Source organism: Phoca vitulina, unplaced genomic scaffold (assembly GCF_004348235.1).
Source record: "Phoca vitulina isolate PV1807 unplaced genomic scaffold, GSC_HSeal_1.0 scaffold4, whole genome shotgun sequence".
NCBI lineage: Eukaryota > Metazoa > Chordata > Mammalia > Carnivora > Phocidae > Phoca > Phoca vitulina.
In genome coordinates this window covers 17,109,490-17,127,159 of record NW_022589707.1, presented here as the reverse complement: position 1 = coordinate 17,127,159, position 17,670 = coordinate 17,109,490, and the positions used below count along the sequence as shown (strand labels likewise).

The following is a 17,670-nucleotide window of genomic DNA, read 5'->3' as shown; positions in this document are numbered from 1 at the left end:
TGTTGCTACTAGAAAATATGAATGTACATATGTTGCTCTTAGTTGTGATTCATGGTCTTTTTGTGACCCCGTGCTGTCTGGGAGGAGGTAGGTTTGATGTCCTCTTTGGGGGTGGAGTGGCTCCACGAGTGCTTGCATCTGAGTAGCGAGCTTGGCTGGGAGGTAAGCTGAGAGCGTGCCCAGAAGTGGACCAAGAGGCGCCTCCTCAGCAGTTTGTTTTGAAGCTCATCCTATATCTATGTGAATGGGTAATTAAAATTTGTTTGAAAATAGAAAAATATGAGATGTATATATTTTTAAATTAATACATAAGGTGCTTTTTAGCAGGGAAGAAAGATTAAGCATACATAAATATTGAGGAGTATTATGGAAGGTACTATTTTGTCCAGACAAATGGAGACTTGGTCTCTTTGTTCGTTGTCTTCCTAATTTAGTAAGGCAAGGAGTATCCTCTTAAAATATCTATAGTTAACCTATTAATTAATTGAGATTATTCCCAACACTCTGCTTTAATTATCTTTGGTAAATAAAATCTTCAATAACTAGTACCTACAAAATTAATCTAGAAAATGTGTAAGTAAATACTAAATAGTGTGTCGTTCTTTAAAATAAGCCCTACTTATCTCTAAGTTGGGATGAATATGTATGAAGTACATATTCTTGTTTGCTGTGGCTCCTTAAGGAGAAAAGTGTATTTAATTGAGTCTTTCTACTTAATGATTTCAGTAGTCTAATGATTTAAGTCAACATGCATCTTATTTATGCATATATGTATGTATTCATGTACTTATTTATCTCACATACACTTATTTAGCACTAACTTTGTGCCAGGCTCTCCAAGAACATCAGTACATGTTTATCTAAACATAACTGACACATAGAGCTTACTCTGAGTCTGGCCCTGTTCTAAATGCCTTGTGTTTATTAATGCATTTCTTCCTATAGCTGTGAGATAGGCAGAGTTATCCATGTTAAACTGAAGCATAGAGGAGTTAGGTAACTTAATCCAAGTTCACACAAGCTCTTACGTAGAATCGCTGGGAACCAAACCTTGCGGTCTGGTGGCTTGAGTCCATGCTCTTATTTAAGCTGCGTAAAATAGTTTGTTCTACTTACTTTTGTCTTCCGGGTGCATTAGCTGGACTTGCCCAGACGGCGATGTTGTCTTTTCTGGGGTGCATAGAAGCTTTTCATAACTACCTGGGAATTCTGTCATGAGAGCGGTGGGGGTCATTTAAGAGCTTATTTCCAGAGGCAGGGTATTTATTACAGCTCTTTGTGAATTTATGATTGGCCATGGGGAATAGTGGGTGGGATTATATGATAATTATGCAAAATAGCCTTACATAACAGCCCTAGTTATATTAATACTAAACTCAGGCTGTGACCTGGAAATGTTGTGGATATGCAGTTGTTTTTCCTCCCTTCCTTATCCTTTATACATGGTTCAGATTTTGTCATTTTGTCATTTCATTATCATCACTACCATGAAGTCTATGAAGTTCTTTGGTAGTTTGGCTTTTTGAGAGATCAGTTGGATGAAGAATATCCATCCATAGATCCTCAGAATTCTGTAGGTGTGGCCCAAAGCTATTCTGTTGAACTAATTTGCTTTCATGCTTTATAAGAGATTGTGATATAAATTTGGTCTTAAGCTTTCATTTTCATTTCTCTGAACGGTCCTTGAAAGGAGTACTCTACAATCTAATGGACCAAGGATGAATCAAATTAGATTGCCCCCGTGCCCTTTTTTTTTCTTTGAAAATGTGTTTGAGAAACAAATAATATGGGAAATTATATGTATTTTGCTTGCTTACCCGGTTACAGGAATGGCTGTGATTAAAGCTTTATCATGATTTCAAAATACCCCTCTCCCCTCTCTTTTAAATAAATATATTTTTGTCATATAAAACAGCGGAAAGGTCAACAACCTGACATAGTAGTCCTCAAAATTGAACCTTCTCATTTCAAAGGTGTCCTTTAGAATTTTATGTCTGAAAGGGCTCCTGATTACATATATCCATACATGCAATAGATATTTACTATATACCTTCCTACTCCTGTACAGGCCCTGTGACAACAGTGTTAGTGAGTAAAAGGCATGACCTGCCTTCTCCTGGAGCTTACAATCTATGTGTTCCAATATACTGTAGTAAAGGTAAGGTAGGAATTACAAAGACCTAAGAAAAACGCCATATAATACACCATATTTGGCTATCTTGGAATTCGAGAGTTCAGTGACTGTAAGGTTCTAGTCTAGTGCTCTAAATTTTCCAGGTGAAAAAGTGAGATCCAAAGTTGGGATGTGACTCTTTTGTGAGAGGTAAGTGGGACCAAGCAAGAGCCCAGGGCTCCTTGGGGTCATTGCTGTAAAGAGAGATCAGAGATCAGGCCCTTTGTGTTATGTACATGTTAAATACTTGTATACTAAACATTCCAGCAGTATCTTTGCTTGATAAATGAGGAATCTATCTGCATTAACCTGCTACTTTTTAACTCCTACCATTCCGTATGTACTTAACCCACAAGCACAAAACTAAAGTTATGATTTATTCAAAGACCTTGCTAAGATTTACAGTTTTAATTGAAATTATTTAAATTGTGGCTCTTTTTTAAGTGATCGACAAGTCAGTGATGAGTATCTAGAGATAGCTTCAAGGTACAGAAACAGATCTCAGAATCCACAGGAGAGGGACATAAATGCTAATTATAAATTGACTTTAATTCTTGGTTTGTCATGGCTGCCTGCAGGTGTGTGTCTTGGCTGTGGGCTGTTCTCAGGGCCTCATTTGTATTTGAGGTTTACTTTAATAATATTGCCTCCCAAAAGAGCTCTTTTTTAATCTCTTACTTGCAGTTCTTTTCCTAGATAAAGGAAGAAAGTAATTGGGAGATGAATGTAATTATTGATTCTTTAGGTTATTGAAGATTAAAGTTTTGTTTGTTTGGTCTTCCCACTTATTTTCCTGGAAGTCAGTTTTGGGAATACGGTGCCTTTTGGCCTTCTGACCTGGAAGATGGACAGGTGTTCATTTTTGTTAATTATCATTCCCCCCCCACCATCACCACCACCATTACTCACTTGGCCTTCTGGATGAATTAACGCTCTCTTCGTAGAGAGCTAATGTTACTCTCTGTATTTGCATTGAAGAACTGCTATCCCACTCCTGTCTGCTGAGGTAGAGGCTTGGCTTTGGCAGGTGCAAGGTAATCTTGAGATTCGCTTAGTTTATTTTTAAGCAAGGATGAATGTTTCCATTGTAACAGAATTGTGGGCTTGAGCTTGTTAAGTGGATCAGGTGAGAACACAGATATGTGGACCTCTTTCCTCACTTCCACATAATGTTTGACTTCCCACCAAGTGCCCCCAATTCCACCATATTCTGTGGCTATGCCCTTTTTAATCTTAGCCCTGAGTTCCTTTACATTCCATGGTATGGGCACCCTTGAGGTTTAGCTCCTGTACACTGCCGATTAACTGTGTGATTTTGCCATGACTTAAGCAGATATCCAGGGGCTCTCCTGGCTCTCTTCCTGCTTCTGTAAGTTAGTTGAGGGCCTTGCCAGTATACAGAGTTCCAGGGTGTGTCACTGCAGACAACTTGGGGACAAGCTTTTCCTCTCCGAGGGTTTTGAGTCAGCCATCCTTCTGTTTGTAGCCCCTCTCGTTCCTTGGCCTGTCTTTGGCCTGTATTAACTCTGGCCAGCTGCATACAGGGAAACTATTAAAACCTCTGTGAAAGAGGGACTAGTTCTTAAACCCCATCCCCGCCCCTAGTCTGATCATATCCCTCATAGGTACCCATCTCCTTAGCTTTAGACAAGTTGATGAGGCCTAGCAATAATTTCGGTATATACACCTGACTTTAGGGACCTTCTGTATATTCTCTTCTTGTCTGTCTTGTTGTGTTATGACAGTACTTCTCATAAGAAAGATTTACCTTACCTTCAGTCCTTATTTGGCTTTCTCTCTGGTAGGGCTCCCTGTTGCTTTTAAACCATGATTTAGATGGAGCGTTCAAGTGAGTGATCTGACAATCCGAATTTTGAGGCAGCTGTCCTTTTCAAAATTTCTGTATTCATTTTTAAAATGAGTTTTTGAGGAACAGACAGTTTGAAAGGATTTTAATCGTGCTCACCAGCACTGTGGCTGAACTTGATGTCTATGCAATATGCTGTCTTTAAGCTGATCAGTGGGAACTAAAGACATGTTTAGAAAACGAGATTCTAGACTTTCTGACTATGAGGATGGCTTCAGGATGCTTGATCCAGTGTATTTTCTTCCATGCAGATATATAAACCTTGGCCATGGCCGAAACCAGGCATGTACCTTAGTTCTGTAAAACAGACACTGCGTGTTTATTAATGGATACCACATACTTGTTTCTTCTTAAATGTTTTCATAAAGATCATTGCTTCGTATGTCCATATCCATATAATGTATATTAGGATTAGACAACTTTCTCATTTTAAGTTCCTAGCTTCCTAACCTATTTGTACACATACACTTTTCTTCATTCGAAATTTAAAGTTTTTCTAGTCCATTCAATCCCTTTGTTTCCCAAAACTTCCTAACTTCAACTGTATTGGTCCTGTGTGTAGTTAGCTGTGTCATTTTATTGACATACTGTGATACTTGTTCCGAGCATCCTTGTGACTGTCATCTTGTTTGTTCTCCTTGATGTTTCTTAACTTGGTTCTGGAACAGTTATGGTAGACTGAAATTACATGCAGTTTTTCTGTAGAGGCATTTCATATTTTAAAAAACAGATCTTCAAGGGAGTCTGAAAAGGTTAAAGAACTGCTTTACATAATGTTATCTAGGACTCCTGCAGGAATATTGCCAACCTCTTTTCTGTCAAGTGGAATATCCGTGGGACCTTAAATGTTTGGCCACTTGTCTTTCTCTTTTGGTATCAGTCTTTTAATTTTTTTTTTTTTTTTATTTGATAGAAAGACAGCAAGAGAGGGAACACAAGGGCGGAGTGGGAGAGGGAGAAGCAGGCCTCCTGCCGAGGAGGGAGCCTAATGCAGGACTCGATCCCAGGACCCTGGGATCATGACCTGAGCCGAAGGCAGACGCTTAACGACTGACCCACCCAGGCGCCCCAGTCTTTTAAATTTTTAGAGCAGTTTTAGGTTCATAGCAAAACCGAACAGAAAATAGAGAGTTCCCATTTATGCCCTACCTCTCCACAAGAACAGCCTCCCCCACTGTCACCATCCCCCACCCGAGTGGTACATTTGTTATAATTGATGAACCTTCATTGATATATCACCACTTAAAGTCCATAGTTAAATCAGGTTCACTCTCGGTGTTCTACTTTCTCTGGATTTTGAGAAATGTATGATGGCACGTGTCCATCATTATTGTATGATACAGAATAGTTTCCCTTCCCTAAAAAATCCCCTGTGCTTTTCCTCTTCATCCCTCGCTCCTCCCTCTGACCCCCAGCAACTGCTGATCTCATTGTCTTTATAATTTTGCCCTTTCCAGAATGTCATATAATTGGAACTATACAATATGTCAGTTTTTTTCAGGTTGGCTTCTTTCTCTTAGCAATATGCATTTAAGATTCCTCTGTCTTTTTATGGCATGATAGCTCATTTCTTTTTAGTGCTGAATAATACTCCATTATCTGGATGTACCACAGTTTGTTTATATGTTCATCTACTGAAGGACACCTTAGTTGCTTCCAAATTTTGGCAGTTATGATTAAAGATGCTATGAACATGCTTATCCAGGTTTTTGTGTAGACATAAGTTTCAACTCATTTGGATAAATACCCAGGCGTGTGATTGTTGGAACATATGGTAAAATATGTTTAGTTTTATAAGAAACCACCAAACTGTCTTTCAGAGTAGCTATGCTGTTTTGTATTCACACCAACAGTGAGTGAGAGTCCTTGCTGCTCCACATCCACGTCAGCATTTGTTGTCAGCATTTAGATTTGGGCAATCCTAATGTAGTGGTAGCTCAGTAGTTTTATAATTCATATTTCCCCAGTGATACACAATGGAGAATATCGTCGCCATCTGAAGGTCTTCTTGGGTGAGATGTCTCGGTCTTCAGCCCATTTTTAAATCGGTTGTTCATTTTCTTACTGTTGAATCTTAAGACTTCTTTGCATATTTTGGTTAGCAATCCTCTGTCAGATAAGGCTTTTGCAGATATTTTCTCCCAGTCTGTGGTTCAGCTATCTTTCAATTGTTGTTTTTTAAAATGTTTAGGCCAGGGGCGCCTGGGTGGCTCAATCGTTAAGCATCTGCCTTCAGGTCAGGTCATGATCCCAGGGTCCTGGGATCGAGCCCCGCATCGGGCTCCCTGCTCAGCGGGAAGCCTGCTTCTCCCTCTCCCACTTCCCCTGCTTGTGTTCCTGCTCTCGCTCTCTGTCAGATAAATAAATAAAATCTTAAAAAAAAAAAAAAAAGTGTTCGGCCTGGAAAATCAAACTGGGCGAGGTGATCTTTCACAGCCGGGCAGGCACATGTGGCTGCTAGTGAGCTGTGTTGCAGACTCTCAACCTTAACTTCCTTGATTCTTTATTTGCAGGTCAATGTGACTGTGGACTACATTAGACCAGCCAGCCCAGCCACAGAGACGGTGCCTGCCTTTTCAGAGCGGACATGTGCCACTGTCACCATTGGAGGAATGTGAGTGTCCTGGCCAGCAGGGACTCAGCCAGAGCTGCAAGTTGTCCTCAGTCACGTCTCTCCTTTCTTTTCTCTCTGATTTGCTTTCTGTTGCTCTTAACACAGTGCTGCTTAATTATTATGTCTGTGTAGTACTTTACATTTGCAAAGCATTTTATAATCATTCATTAGCTAATCATATTCTTTTATTGTTTAAGATTTACTGGGCTCTGTGTGCTTGGCACTATATAGCATACATTATTACTATTAATAATGCCATTTATTGTCAGGCCCTAGGTACTATCCAACATTAGGTGGAAAAATTATCTGCACATTCGTTTAGGAAGTTCAATTATAGACTACCCCCCTCCCCCCAAAAAAAGGGAGGGCAGGGGAAGAAGAAGGGTTCATTGGACATTTTCTTTATACAGACGTATGTTTTCATTAGATAATGGGGCCTTTCTCTTTTGTGCTGGCCATATCCTGTTCTGTTCCAAAGTCTCTTGGGAACTTGGTTGATGAACAGTCTTTCAAGGGAGGTATCTGACGGGGGAAGGAGGAAGCCTGCAGCCTGCTGGGCCATGCTTCCACAATGAATATTAAAACAGTCAGTCAGTCCCCAGTAGCAGTTCTTACTCTGCGTAAAATATACCAACGTGATAATTGTTTCCATTTCTTTTTTTTTTTTTTAAAGATTTTATTTATTCATTTGAGACACAGATACAGAGTGAGAGCATGAGCAGGGGAGAGGCAGAGGGAGAGGGAGAAGCAGGCTCCCCGCTGAGCCAGGAGCCCAATGTGGGGCTCGATCCCAGGACCCTGGGATCATGACCTGAGCTGAAGGCAGATGCTTAACCATCTGAGCCACCCAGGCGCCCCAGTTGTTTCCATTTCTAGTTAACAATCTTAAGTGCTGTTTGTTACCAAACTGGTATTTTTCTTCTCTTTTAAGGGGGCATAGTGGAGGAGAAGAAAAGAATAGGTTTCCCATCAAAACAGGGATTGTCTTATTGAAAGTACAATGGAGCCCATTAGGAGAAATACCTCTAAGCGACAGCGTGCCTTTGAAAGGAAAGAGGATCTTGCAGCTAATGTACCTTCCAGAAGCTCTCATACCAAAGAGGAACCTTTTCTGCTCGTTCGCTATCACACTTCGGCAATAACTATTTTTGGTCACTGTTATCACTCCCTATATTTATATAAACATTACTGTTCACACAACAGTTAGAGACTTTGTGGAGAGGAACTCAATACAGGCTTTTGTTGTCACTACCTTAATACCATCACAAGTGACAGGCTTTATTAGAAGTAGAATCTTGACAAATCAGATAATATTTTTGACATGGGAGAGACTAGGACATATTTTGGTCATTTTCCTGTCTGTATAAGTTGCAATAATGATTATTATCACTTTGTCACTACTTCTTAGGAGCTGGATGCATGCTACTCTATTATGGAGAGCTGGAAAGTTAGTATTCCTATATATTAAAATTTTAACTGTCACAAACAAGGAGTCATATCAGTAAATAACTGCTCCTGCTATCTAATATACTGGTACAAGCAACAGTGTCACTACTGTAAAAATCTACATCTTTATTTTTGTAGATGGTTTCCACCCATGTTTAACAGTCCGTTAGAGTAGGTTATTTCATTTAGTTACCACTGAGGTGTATTCTTAAAGTAAATTCACACTGCTTAAAATCTATATAACCTGAGTGTGTTACAGAGCTTTTTCTTTTTATAGGACAATTTGAAACAGCTAGTTTAAAAATTCCATAGTAGGGTGCTGTGGGCGTGCTCCATGCCATGAAACCTTGAGGTTCTGACTGTGTTGATCTTGGCTTTGATGGAGATTACTCCTTCAGGCTACCATGCCTTTCTGCAAAGGTTAGGTGACTCTCTGTTCCAACCAAGGTTTTGGTCAGATTCTCAAGCCTTCTTCATAAGAAAGTATCAATCTTTTTTTCAGTTTGGTTGGTTAACACAAGTTGATGGGTCTTAATTGACAGACAGCATTGACTATCTGTACTTCAGGTTCGTGCCTGGGATGATAACCTTGACCTTTCTCTACCTCTCAGTTCTTTTTTTTTTTTAAGATTTTATTTATTTGACAGAGACACAGCAAGAGAGGGAACACAAGCAGGGAGAGTGGGAGAGGGAGAGGGAGAAGCAGGCTTCCCGCCGAGCAGGGAACCTGATGCGAGGCTCGATCCCGGGGATCCTGGGATCATGACCTGAGCCGAAGGCAGACGCTTAACCATCTGAGCCACCCAGGAGCCCCTACCTCTCAGTTCTTGTAACTGGATTATAAGAAATACTATTTTTGTATGATTTACCAAAGTATTTACCAGCGTATTGATTCTTCTAGATACCTAAATTGTCTCCTTGATTAGACCAGCCTAGCAGGGTGCCTGGGATGCATTATGAGTTTCTTCATAGAGTTGTTTCTACTAAACTAGACTTTGTGAAACAACTGCTGGGCTGCCTTCAGGAGAAATAACTGAGATTTACGGATACTTTTGAGACAAACTCTCACTAGACCGTAAGCTCCCTAAAGATAGGGATTTTTGTCACATTCCCTGTTGTAGTCTTAGTATTCAGTATATGGTAGGAGTTTCAATAAATTTTTGAATTATTTGTTTATTATATTGCAGAGTGTCCCTTTATGAAGCTTAACAGGCAATACTGGGACACTTGTTTCTGTTGAGCCCTGATTTTGTTGTTATGTAATCAATACTGGAGAAGTTGTATTGGATAGTTTTCCTTTTTTGTTTGGTTATTGGGACGTCCTTGCCAAAGATAGGCTGTTTCTGGAAGAAGAACATTTTAATGCTTCTTATGCTTTTTATGTTCCATTCGTACTCATAGCTTCCTTGCCTTGATTTTACTTTTACTTTTGCCTTAATTTTGTTTTTATTCTTGTGAATTTTCTGTACTTTTGCAAATCATTCCAAATAATAGTATAAAAAAGTTGAATGAATAAATAATGTTCAAATACTCAGCTTTATAGTCAGAATTTAGGTATACTAACAGCCTTTTTTCTGAGTGTAATGGTTAATTATTCAAAAACACTGTCTAGAGAAGGGATTTTTTTTTTTAATCTAAAATATTTTCATTTCATTTTAAACATAAAAATGTACAAATATTTCCAAATCTTTGATATATGGGTAGAGTAGGTTAACTATTTCATAACCTGATAAATTGCATAACTTCCTCTTTAGAATAAGTACTTAAAAACACTAATTATGAAACCCTAGATTTTTGTGATTTACATCCCCCTCATTTATTTTGTAGCCATTTGAAAGCCATTCATCTTATTAAACCTTTTAAAAGTATTCATCTGTTTTCATAAACACACGTTTTTTTATGTACTCCTTTTTCAGTTATTAATAAAATATTTAATGGAGTACATAATTAAAAATAACAAGGACAACAAGTATAAATAGTTATGGGATCAGAAACAAATGACTCAACAGGTTGGGGCAGAAGTGCACAGGTATGTCTGAGTGGCTCTCATCCATTCTGATTGGCATCAGCTGAAATCCTGGAATGTACAGGTCAGGTCAAGGAAGGTCATTTAGGAGAGCTCCTATAGTAATGCATCATCTCTCTGAAAGACAGTCTTTGTTCAAGCTGGTAGAAATGTTGCAGAATTAAGAAGTCATCCGATCCAAATTATGCCTATCAACCTCTGTAGGCTTACACCAAAATACGGGCTTTTATAGCATCTAGAGGCTTTTCCTGTTCCAAGAGATCAGCTGGGCTCCTCTAGCTATGGAAGAGCATCTCTCAAGCTGCTGATCACAGGGTAATAAGGAGGGGGAGGCAGATGAGATGGAGTCTCTTGCAGTTATATCAGAGCAGATTTTTTGGTGTATTTCACATGTCAAACTGTGTGAATTGTCTGTATCCTCAATACGGTTCAGTCTAGTCCTTCTGTTTTTCTTTTTTGTGTAGGGGAGGGAGTTGAGTCACAGGATCTCTGTGAGGTACCTCTGGTGTGGCAGTCTTCTGTTCTTATCTCTAGCCCTCCAGAGAATCAATGAAAACGAGGTTCATCATTCCTCTAATAGTTAAAATTTTTTTCTTGATGAACTTCACTGTAGAGTTGGCAAGAGTTGTTATCTGTTAATCAAAACAGTTTAAATAAAAAATAAAAAGATCAAACTTAGAGTTGTTTCTCATTCTCTGGCTCCCGGGCTGGGAATTAGCTGAGCCTTTTAGGCTTGGTTTGTGACATGAAGCTGTCAAGATGGCGCTTCCTGTTAATTACTTTTTATTGTATTTAAGACACTTAAATAACTCTTCTTGTGATTTAGTCTTCTATGTAATTAGCTTCAGTGATTAAAATCTCATTCTTTCTTTATTGTCAGAGCCTTCTTGAGGAGTGAGATTTTTCTGGGGTGACCTTTCTTGTGCTGGACTTCCCAATTACTTGAAGCTCCAATTTGGCAAACCCATATTATAATGTATTAACTGGTTGCTCACTCTTTCTGCATGTCACCTTTTTAAAGAAAGGTGTTAAAATTTTTTCACATTTATAAGGGGGCATCTGAAAAATACAACTTTAGGGTTAAGCCTCACATACTCACATTCACATTTAGCACCACTCCAGCCCTGGAAAATTGTAACAGATCCAGCAGTATCACTTAAGATATTTCCCCAGTGTTTCTCATGTGAAGTATTTCACAATGGTGGGAGACCATTGACATGACCTGTTTTGGAAAGAATGACATAGAGATGAAACTGTAGAATAGGAACAATTGGAAAATGGCCTGTTTTTGTACAATGTCATATTTTGAGGGGGGGTGATTTTTTTTTTTTCCTAACATTCTTTTTGAAACCATGTCTCCCTCTACTACTTTCCTGCCTTGCCCTTTGGCTGTCTGCTCCTTTGATGCCCACACAAGTATGAGGCCTTGCTGCCAGAGGTATTGTCGAAGATCTTTTGGACTTGGGACATCTCAGTTACCTCTTTGTTCTAATGACAGTCATCCAGCAGCCTCAAAGCCATCCTTTTGAACTTTCTTTGTGTCTCTCTGGATTCTTCATAGATAGAGCTTGTCTTTTATTATATTTATGTAAACCAGGCAGTCACACTTGCAAGGGATGAGACTTCTTCTGCTTCTTTTTCCTTTTTCTCTGGTTCCAGTTTGCAGGAATACTTCTTTCCTAAAGTCTTCTATAAGTGACTGAAGCTTGAAGTCAGGTCTAGTCCTTCTTCTAGAATAATCCTTTTTGAATCCTAGTTTGGTTTTTCTCAGCCACAGTAGGAATAAGTGTCCTACAGTCCCCAGCTTTTCTGGCTTGAGTGTTTTTCTGTAGCTTTAAGGCTTTCACAATCAGACCAAACCTCCTATCTCTCAAGTCTTCAGATTTTAAAACATACTAATATCTGACTTTCAAGCTAAACATAGGAAAAAAAGTGGCCTCTTGAAACCAAATTTTCTGGACCTAGTGTTCTTACTTAGAGCTGCCTACAGCATCCTGAAGATACTCTTTGCACCTGAGGAAGTATGGAGACAATATTAATGTCACTGACTGGGCCACTGCCTCCCACAGATGCTCCCATGGAAGCATAGATGTTAACTTCTTAGCCATGTCTGCTTTTTAATTTTTGGACAGTTATCTTTATAGCTTTATAAATTAACACTACGGGTTTAAAAATGTTTAACTTTAAACTGTATCTATTTGCTTCCTTATATAAAAGATGAATATTTTTTAATATTTTCACTATTATTTCCTTCCTTTAACCCCCAATTTTGTTATATTATTTAAGTTTTACTATTAGTGAACTTTATAAAGTTCAATTACTGTTTCTGATTAACTTTATAGAGTAATTCCCTCTCTGAAAGATAAGAAAGTTAGAATGCTACCTTTTTTGGACTCCTCCTTCCTTTTAAAAGTTTTTCTTCTGGAGCACCTGGGTCGCTCCGTCGGTTAAGTGTCCGACTTCCGATTTTGGCTCAGGTCGTGATCTCAGCTTCATGAGATTGAGCCCACCCCGTCATCTGGCTCTGCACTCAGCTGGGAGTGTGCTTGAGATTCTCTCCCTCTCCTTCTGCACCCCTTCCCCCGCACTCTCTCTCTCTCTTGCTCTCTCTTAAATAAATAAATAAAAGATTTTTCTTCTATTTCAAGATTTATTACATTACTCCTCTGTCAGTGTAATTGTCTTCTAAGCTTTGCTTGTGAGTTTAACCCAAAAAAATTTACCCTCCACCTCCACCCCATAGTAGTTCTAAGTTACTGTTGAACCAAGTATGATCGAGTGAGAAGACCTACAGAAAAAGAAATCCTACGTCATTTTATCCCCAGAGAAATGTTAAATTAATTCCCTGTGTGTTTTTCTCTGTGTGTGTGTGTATGTGTCTCTTCATTTTGTATTTTTGTTTTTGTTTTGTTGTTGTTTTTAAAGTAGGCTCCACACTGGGTGTGGAGCCCAGCTTAGAGCTTAAACTCATGACCCTGAGATCAAGACCTGAGCTGAGATCAAGAGTCGGATGCTTAACCAACTAAGCCACCCAGGCGCCCCCATTTTATACTTCTTCATATGCACCTGCCACTTGTGTCTCAGTTCATTCTTTTTGTGGTATTTCCTTTTGATTTGGTGAAGAACCTTGATTTTACATGCGTGGGTGGTAAAGCTTCTGAATTTCTGCATGTCTAAAAATGTCTTCGTTTTGCCTATATTCTTGATTGTTAGTTTCTCTATGAAATTCTAGCTTCAAAATTATTTTCCCAAGAACTGTGAAGGCATGTTGTTGTATTGCTTCACCAATGTTTATGAGAATTTGATCTCTATTCCTTTAAATTTCCATTTCTTTAACTTTTTTTTTTCCTGGCTCTGTTTATCTTTGGTTTTCTGAAAATTTATTGAAATATTTCTAGGTGTGTCCTTTTTTGCTGCATATTCAGTGGGCCGAACACTCACGTCTTCAACTTGGAGATGTTTTTTCTATTACTTCCTGAATTATTTTCTTTCTCTCCCTTTTGCCTCTGACTCTGGAAATTCGGTCAGTATTGTACCTTATGCTTTATATCTCTGTAAATTTACTTTTATTTTTTTATAAGACTTTGCATTTTTGTTCTACATACAAGGAGCTGTCTTCAACTTTATCTTTCGGCTTGCTTCACCAGCCAGCCATGCATATTGAGTCATCTTCATTCATTCACTTACTCATTAGTTCATGTAGGTAGTTATAAAATGCCTGGTGTGTACTAAGCACTGTATTAAGCATCAGGAATGTATTGGTAGTTCCAAAACTGAAATGATTTCTTCTGCTATGAAATTTACAGAGATGATTCTCTTAATCTAGCCCATTTTGTTTTTTTTATTTCAGCACTCATATTTAAATTTTTTGTTCAAGTGTTTTAATAGCCTCCTGTTCCTACACCACAAATATAATTCTTTCTCTGTCTGAGAATAGTATTTAAAAATTTAAAAACCCTTTTCCATTGAATTATCCCCCATGACTAAATGTTCTGTTTGTTTTGTTTATTTTCTTTCATAAATCCTCAAATAGTTGGGGAACCTTGATTTATATGTATGAAGAAAGGACCAGATTGGGGTTGGCATGGTGTCCCTCTGCAGTTTCTTTCTTTCTTTCTTTCTTTTTTTTTTAAATATTTTATTTATTTATTTGAGAGAGAGAATGAGAGAGAGCACATGAGGGGGGTAGGGTCAGAGGGAGAAGCAGACTCCCTGCTGAGCAGGGAGCCCGATGCGGAACTCGATCCTGGGACTCCAGGATCACGACCTGAGCCGAGGGCAGTCGCCTAACCAACTGAGCCACCCAGGCGCCCCCTCTGCAGTTTCTATGCCTGCTTCCCCAAGATGTCTCTGTCATGAAAGGGCATTGGTGAGCAGGTAGTATCAGAGGCACCCTTCCTTGTGGGGTACCTGAAGTGTTTGGACCTGGAACATAGAGGAAGCAGGCAAAGTTCAGACCCCACTAAATCTGTCAAGGCAAAGGCAGCGTTCCTTGGCTGGTGACAAACTTACGTGTGCTTTACTGGGGTGGGGAGAGAAGGGGATTTGATGTGTTTGTCTGACTCAGTCTCAAATGCTGTGCCTCAGTGTTTTTCACAGGCTACAACCTCCATCTAAGGTCCTTCCCCGGTTAAATCACCTACCCTCTGTTCTATAACCGTGAATTGTCCTATACATGACCTTGGTAATCTGGGGAATCTCACTGGCATAATGTTGAGTTGTGTTGGTTTAGAAATGGTATTCTCAGATACTTTAAAATAGTGAATTTATAAGTAAGCCTTCTCCCAATTAAAGGTAGAGCTTTAGCAAAAGAGAGACTTAGAAAAAGAAAAATCTCAGAATGTAAAGTTGAGAAATCTTCCTTTAGTGTAAGTCATGACTACTTAAGTGTCTTTCTGCTTTCTGCTTCGTTAACCCCAGTAGCACCCTGCTAGGATAGTTGAAAAAGCTGTGAAGACACTTCCTCCAGTATTTAAACAGTGGATTAATGAAGAAGGCTACAGCCTAAGTTGGATTTTATATTTTGATTAAAATTGTCTCTAGTAGAAACAAAGCCCCTCTAGAAGGAGGAGAAAGTATGGGAGCCCTGTGATTTATGGCTACTCTGCCAGTAGAGGTTTAACTGTACCCCTGTTTTTATTAGTAGAAAGTTCCATAGGGCCTAAGTAGTCTACCCATAACCCAGTTTTTCTTCTCAAGCCCTGTTTGTTCAGTGGTTTCCGGGTGGTTTTATAGAATGTGAACTGTTCAGGAACACACATAGTATGTGATCTAAGAAATGCCTGTGGTTGCTGGTAGATTATTTCTTGGATATCTGCCAAGGGTCAAAACCCTCTGGTCTTAATAACTTTGTGGGAATCATAGGGACAGGAATGAAGCTGGCTGGTCCAGCTCTTTTGAATGTGGGTCCTGATTAATTGCTCAAATGATGTTCCCAAAGCCTCGTCGCTGTGGTGCTTTGTATTTTGTCAATAAAGGCCCTTGAGGCACTGCCAATTCTCCACCAATCAGATCCCATCTGCTTTCTGTCTTTCAGGATTTGTGCAAACTTTCTGATACGCTGTTAACACACTTTTCTTGTTCTCTAGCACCATTAGGGCTCTATTCTTGTCCATATCTGTCTTTTCTGTCATTTCAGTGGGACCTTGTAAAGGATGTCATGTGGACATAAGTTCTCAGTCTGCCATTCTGACCTCCCTCAAGCATTCTTTCTCTATTCTTTTGGATAATGCAATTGATGTGATAAGGAGAGGGGACATTTGACATGGTTACCAATAAGCAAAAATTCTGTGTCTTTTATATGCCATTTCTCAGCACCTTTCTCTTTACAATTCCTGTAGCCGGCACAGTACAAAGTGGTAAGGTAAATAGGAATGGAGTTTTTGTAGATTCTGTTATCTCCCAGTCGTGATGCTGCCTTACAGGGGATTTGCTCCAGTTCATGCTGAGTGAATTGATTTTTTTTTTTTAAGTAATAAAAAAATTATATATGCAACTAATGAATCATTGAACACTACATCAAAAACTAATGATGTACTATATGTTGGCTAACTGAACATAATATAAATAAATAAAATCACAAAAAAAATTGTAATGTTTTCAGAAGTTAAGGAAATAAAGGGAAATTATCCATTGTTTAATCATGCTAATATAATAGCTTTTATGTGGGGGGTATTCCTTTTGAGTGCTGGTTATTTCTTGAGAATTGAATCTAGGAACAGGAAAATTGACTACTTGACCTAGTGTTACCATGAAGTCTAAGGCAAGTTGTTATTGGGTGTCTGATAAAAGTAGGCTTTAGAGATAAACAGACATGATGTAAAACCTCAGCCCTGCTACCGGATAGCTGTGCAATCTTGGGCCTTAGTTTTTTCTTACGTAATTTAGATATAATAATCTCACATCTCATCGGGTGGTTGTGAGGATTAAATGTACTAATGCATTTAAATATTCAGCATATATACTAAGACCTAACAGTCAAGTTCTCACATCAGCTCCAAGCCTCTGAACTCGACTGGTTGCCATTGATGTTAATTTCATATTTAGCGGCTTCTGTCCTTTCTCTTTCTCTCTTTTCTTTTTTTAAAAGTTCATTTATTATTTATTTGAATAATCTCTATACCCAACGTGGGGCTTGAACTCATGACCCCGAGGTCAAGAATTGTATTCTCTACTGACTGAGCCAGCCAGCCCTGTCCTTTCTTTCTTTGTCCTCTCTCACACACTTCTGGCTATTTTTTTTTCACTCAAACTTCTTTTTAAGGATTTTTCTTGAATGTTTTTATATTTCATCCTCTTCTTAGTTTTAACATTCTTCCTGGCTAAGCTAATCCACTGATAAACTGCTACCTCACAGAATGTTCTAAGTATTAGCTTAAGTAAGATATAGGAAATGCCTGGTATGTAGTAGTTGCCTGTAGGTTAATTAAAAAACAAAACAAAATGCCTCATTGGATTATGGCTTGGATTTTGTAGTAGTCCATTTTTTTTTTTAAAGATTTATTTATGAGAGAAAGAGAGGTGGGGGAGGGGCAGAAGGAGAGGGAGACAAGCAGACTCCCTGTAGAGCGGGGAGCTTGACGTGGGGCCCGATCCCAGGACCCCAAGATCATGACCTGAGCTGAAATCAAGAGTCAGACACTCACCCAACTGAGCCACCCAGGCGCCCCTTTAGTAGTCCATTTTTATTGTTCCATGCCAGGCCCTTCAATTGGATTTATCTCTTTTCTCACTTTTTAAAAATTACCATGATGGCTAACTTATATCCATTTTTCCTCTAAATCTTTTTTTTTTTTTTTTAAGATTTTATTTATTTATTTGACAGAGAGCACACAGGTAGGCAGAGCGGCAGGCAGAGGGAGAGGGAGAAGCAGGCTCCCCACTGAGCAGAGAACCCGATGTGAGACTCAATCCCAGAACCCTGGGATCATGACCTGAGCCGAAGGCAGACGCTTAACCGACTGAGCCACCCAGGCGTCCCTCCTCTAATTCTTAAACGTATGCTATGTTAATACAGTAATGATTGATAAGTACTTGCATAAAGG

The 17,670-nt window shown here is 39.1% G+C and overlaps 1 protein-coding gene across 1 annotated transcript in view; it reads left to right on the top strand.

The window, feature by feature from the left end:
• Nucleotides 1-17,670, top strand: part of SND1 (staphylococcal nuclease and tudor domain containing 1) — a 409,526-nt gene that overhangs the window by 175,464 nt on the left and 216,392 nt on the right. Inside the window, exon 12 of the mRNA XM_032401299.1 lies at nucleotides 6,554-6,654. Coding sequence (XP_032257190.1) covers nucleotides 6,554-6,654 — 101 coding nt within the window. The remainder of the gene's footprint in view (nucleotides 1-6,553; nucleotides 6,655-17,670) is intronic.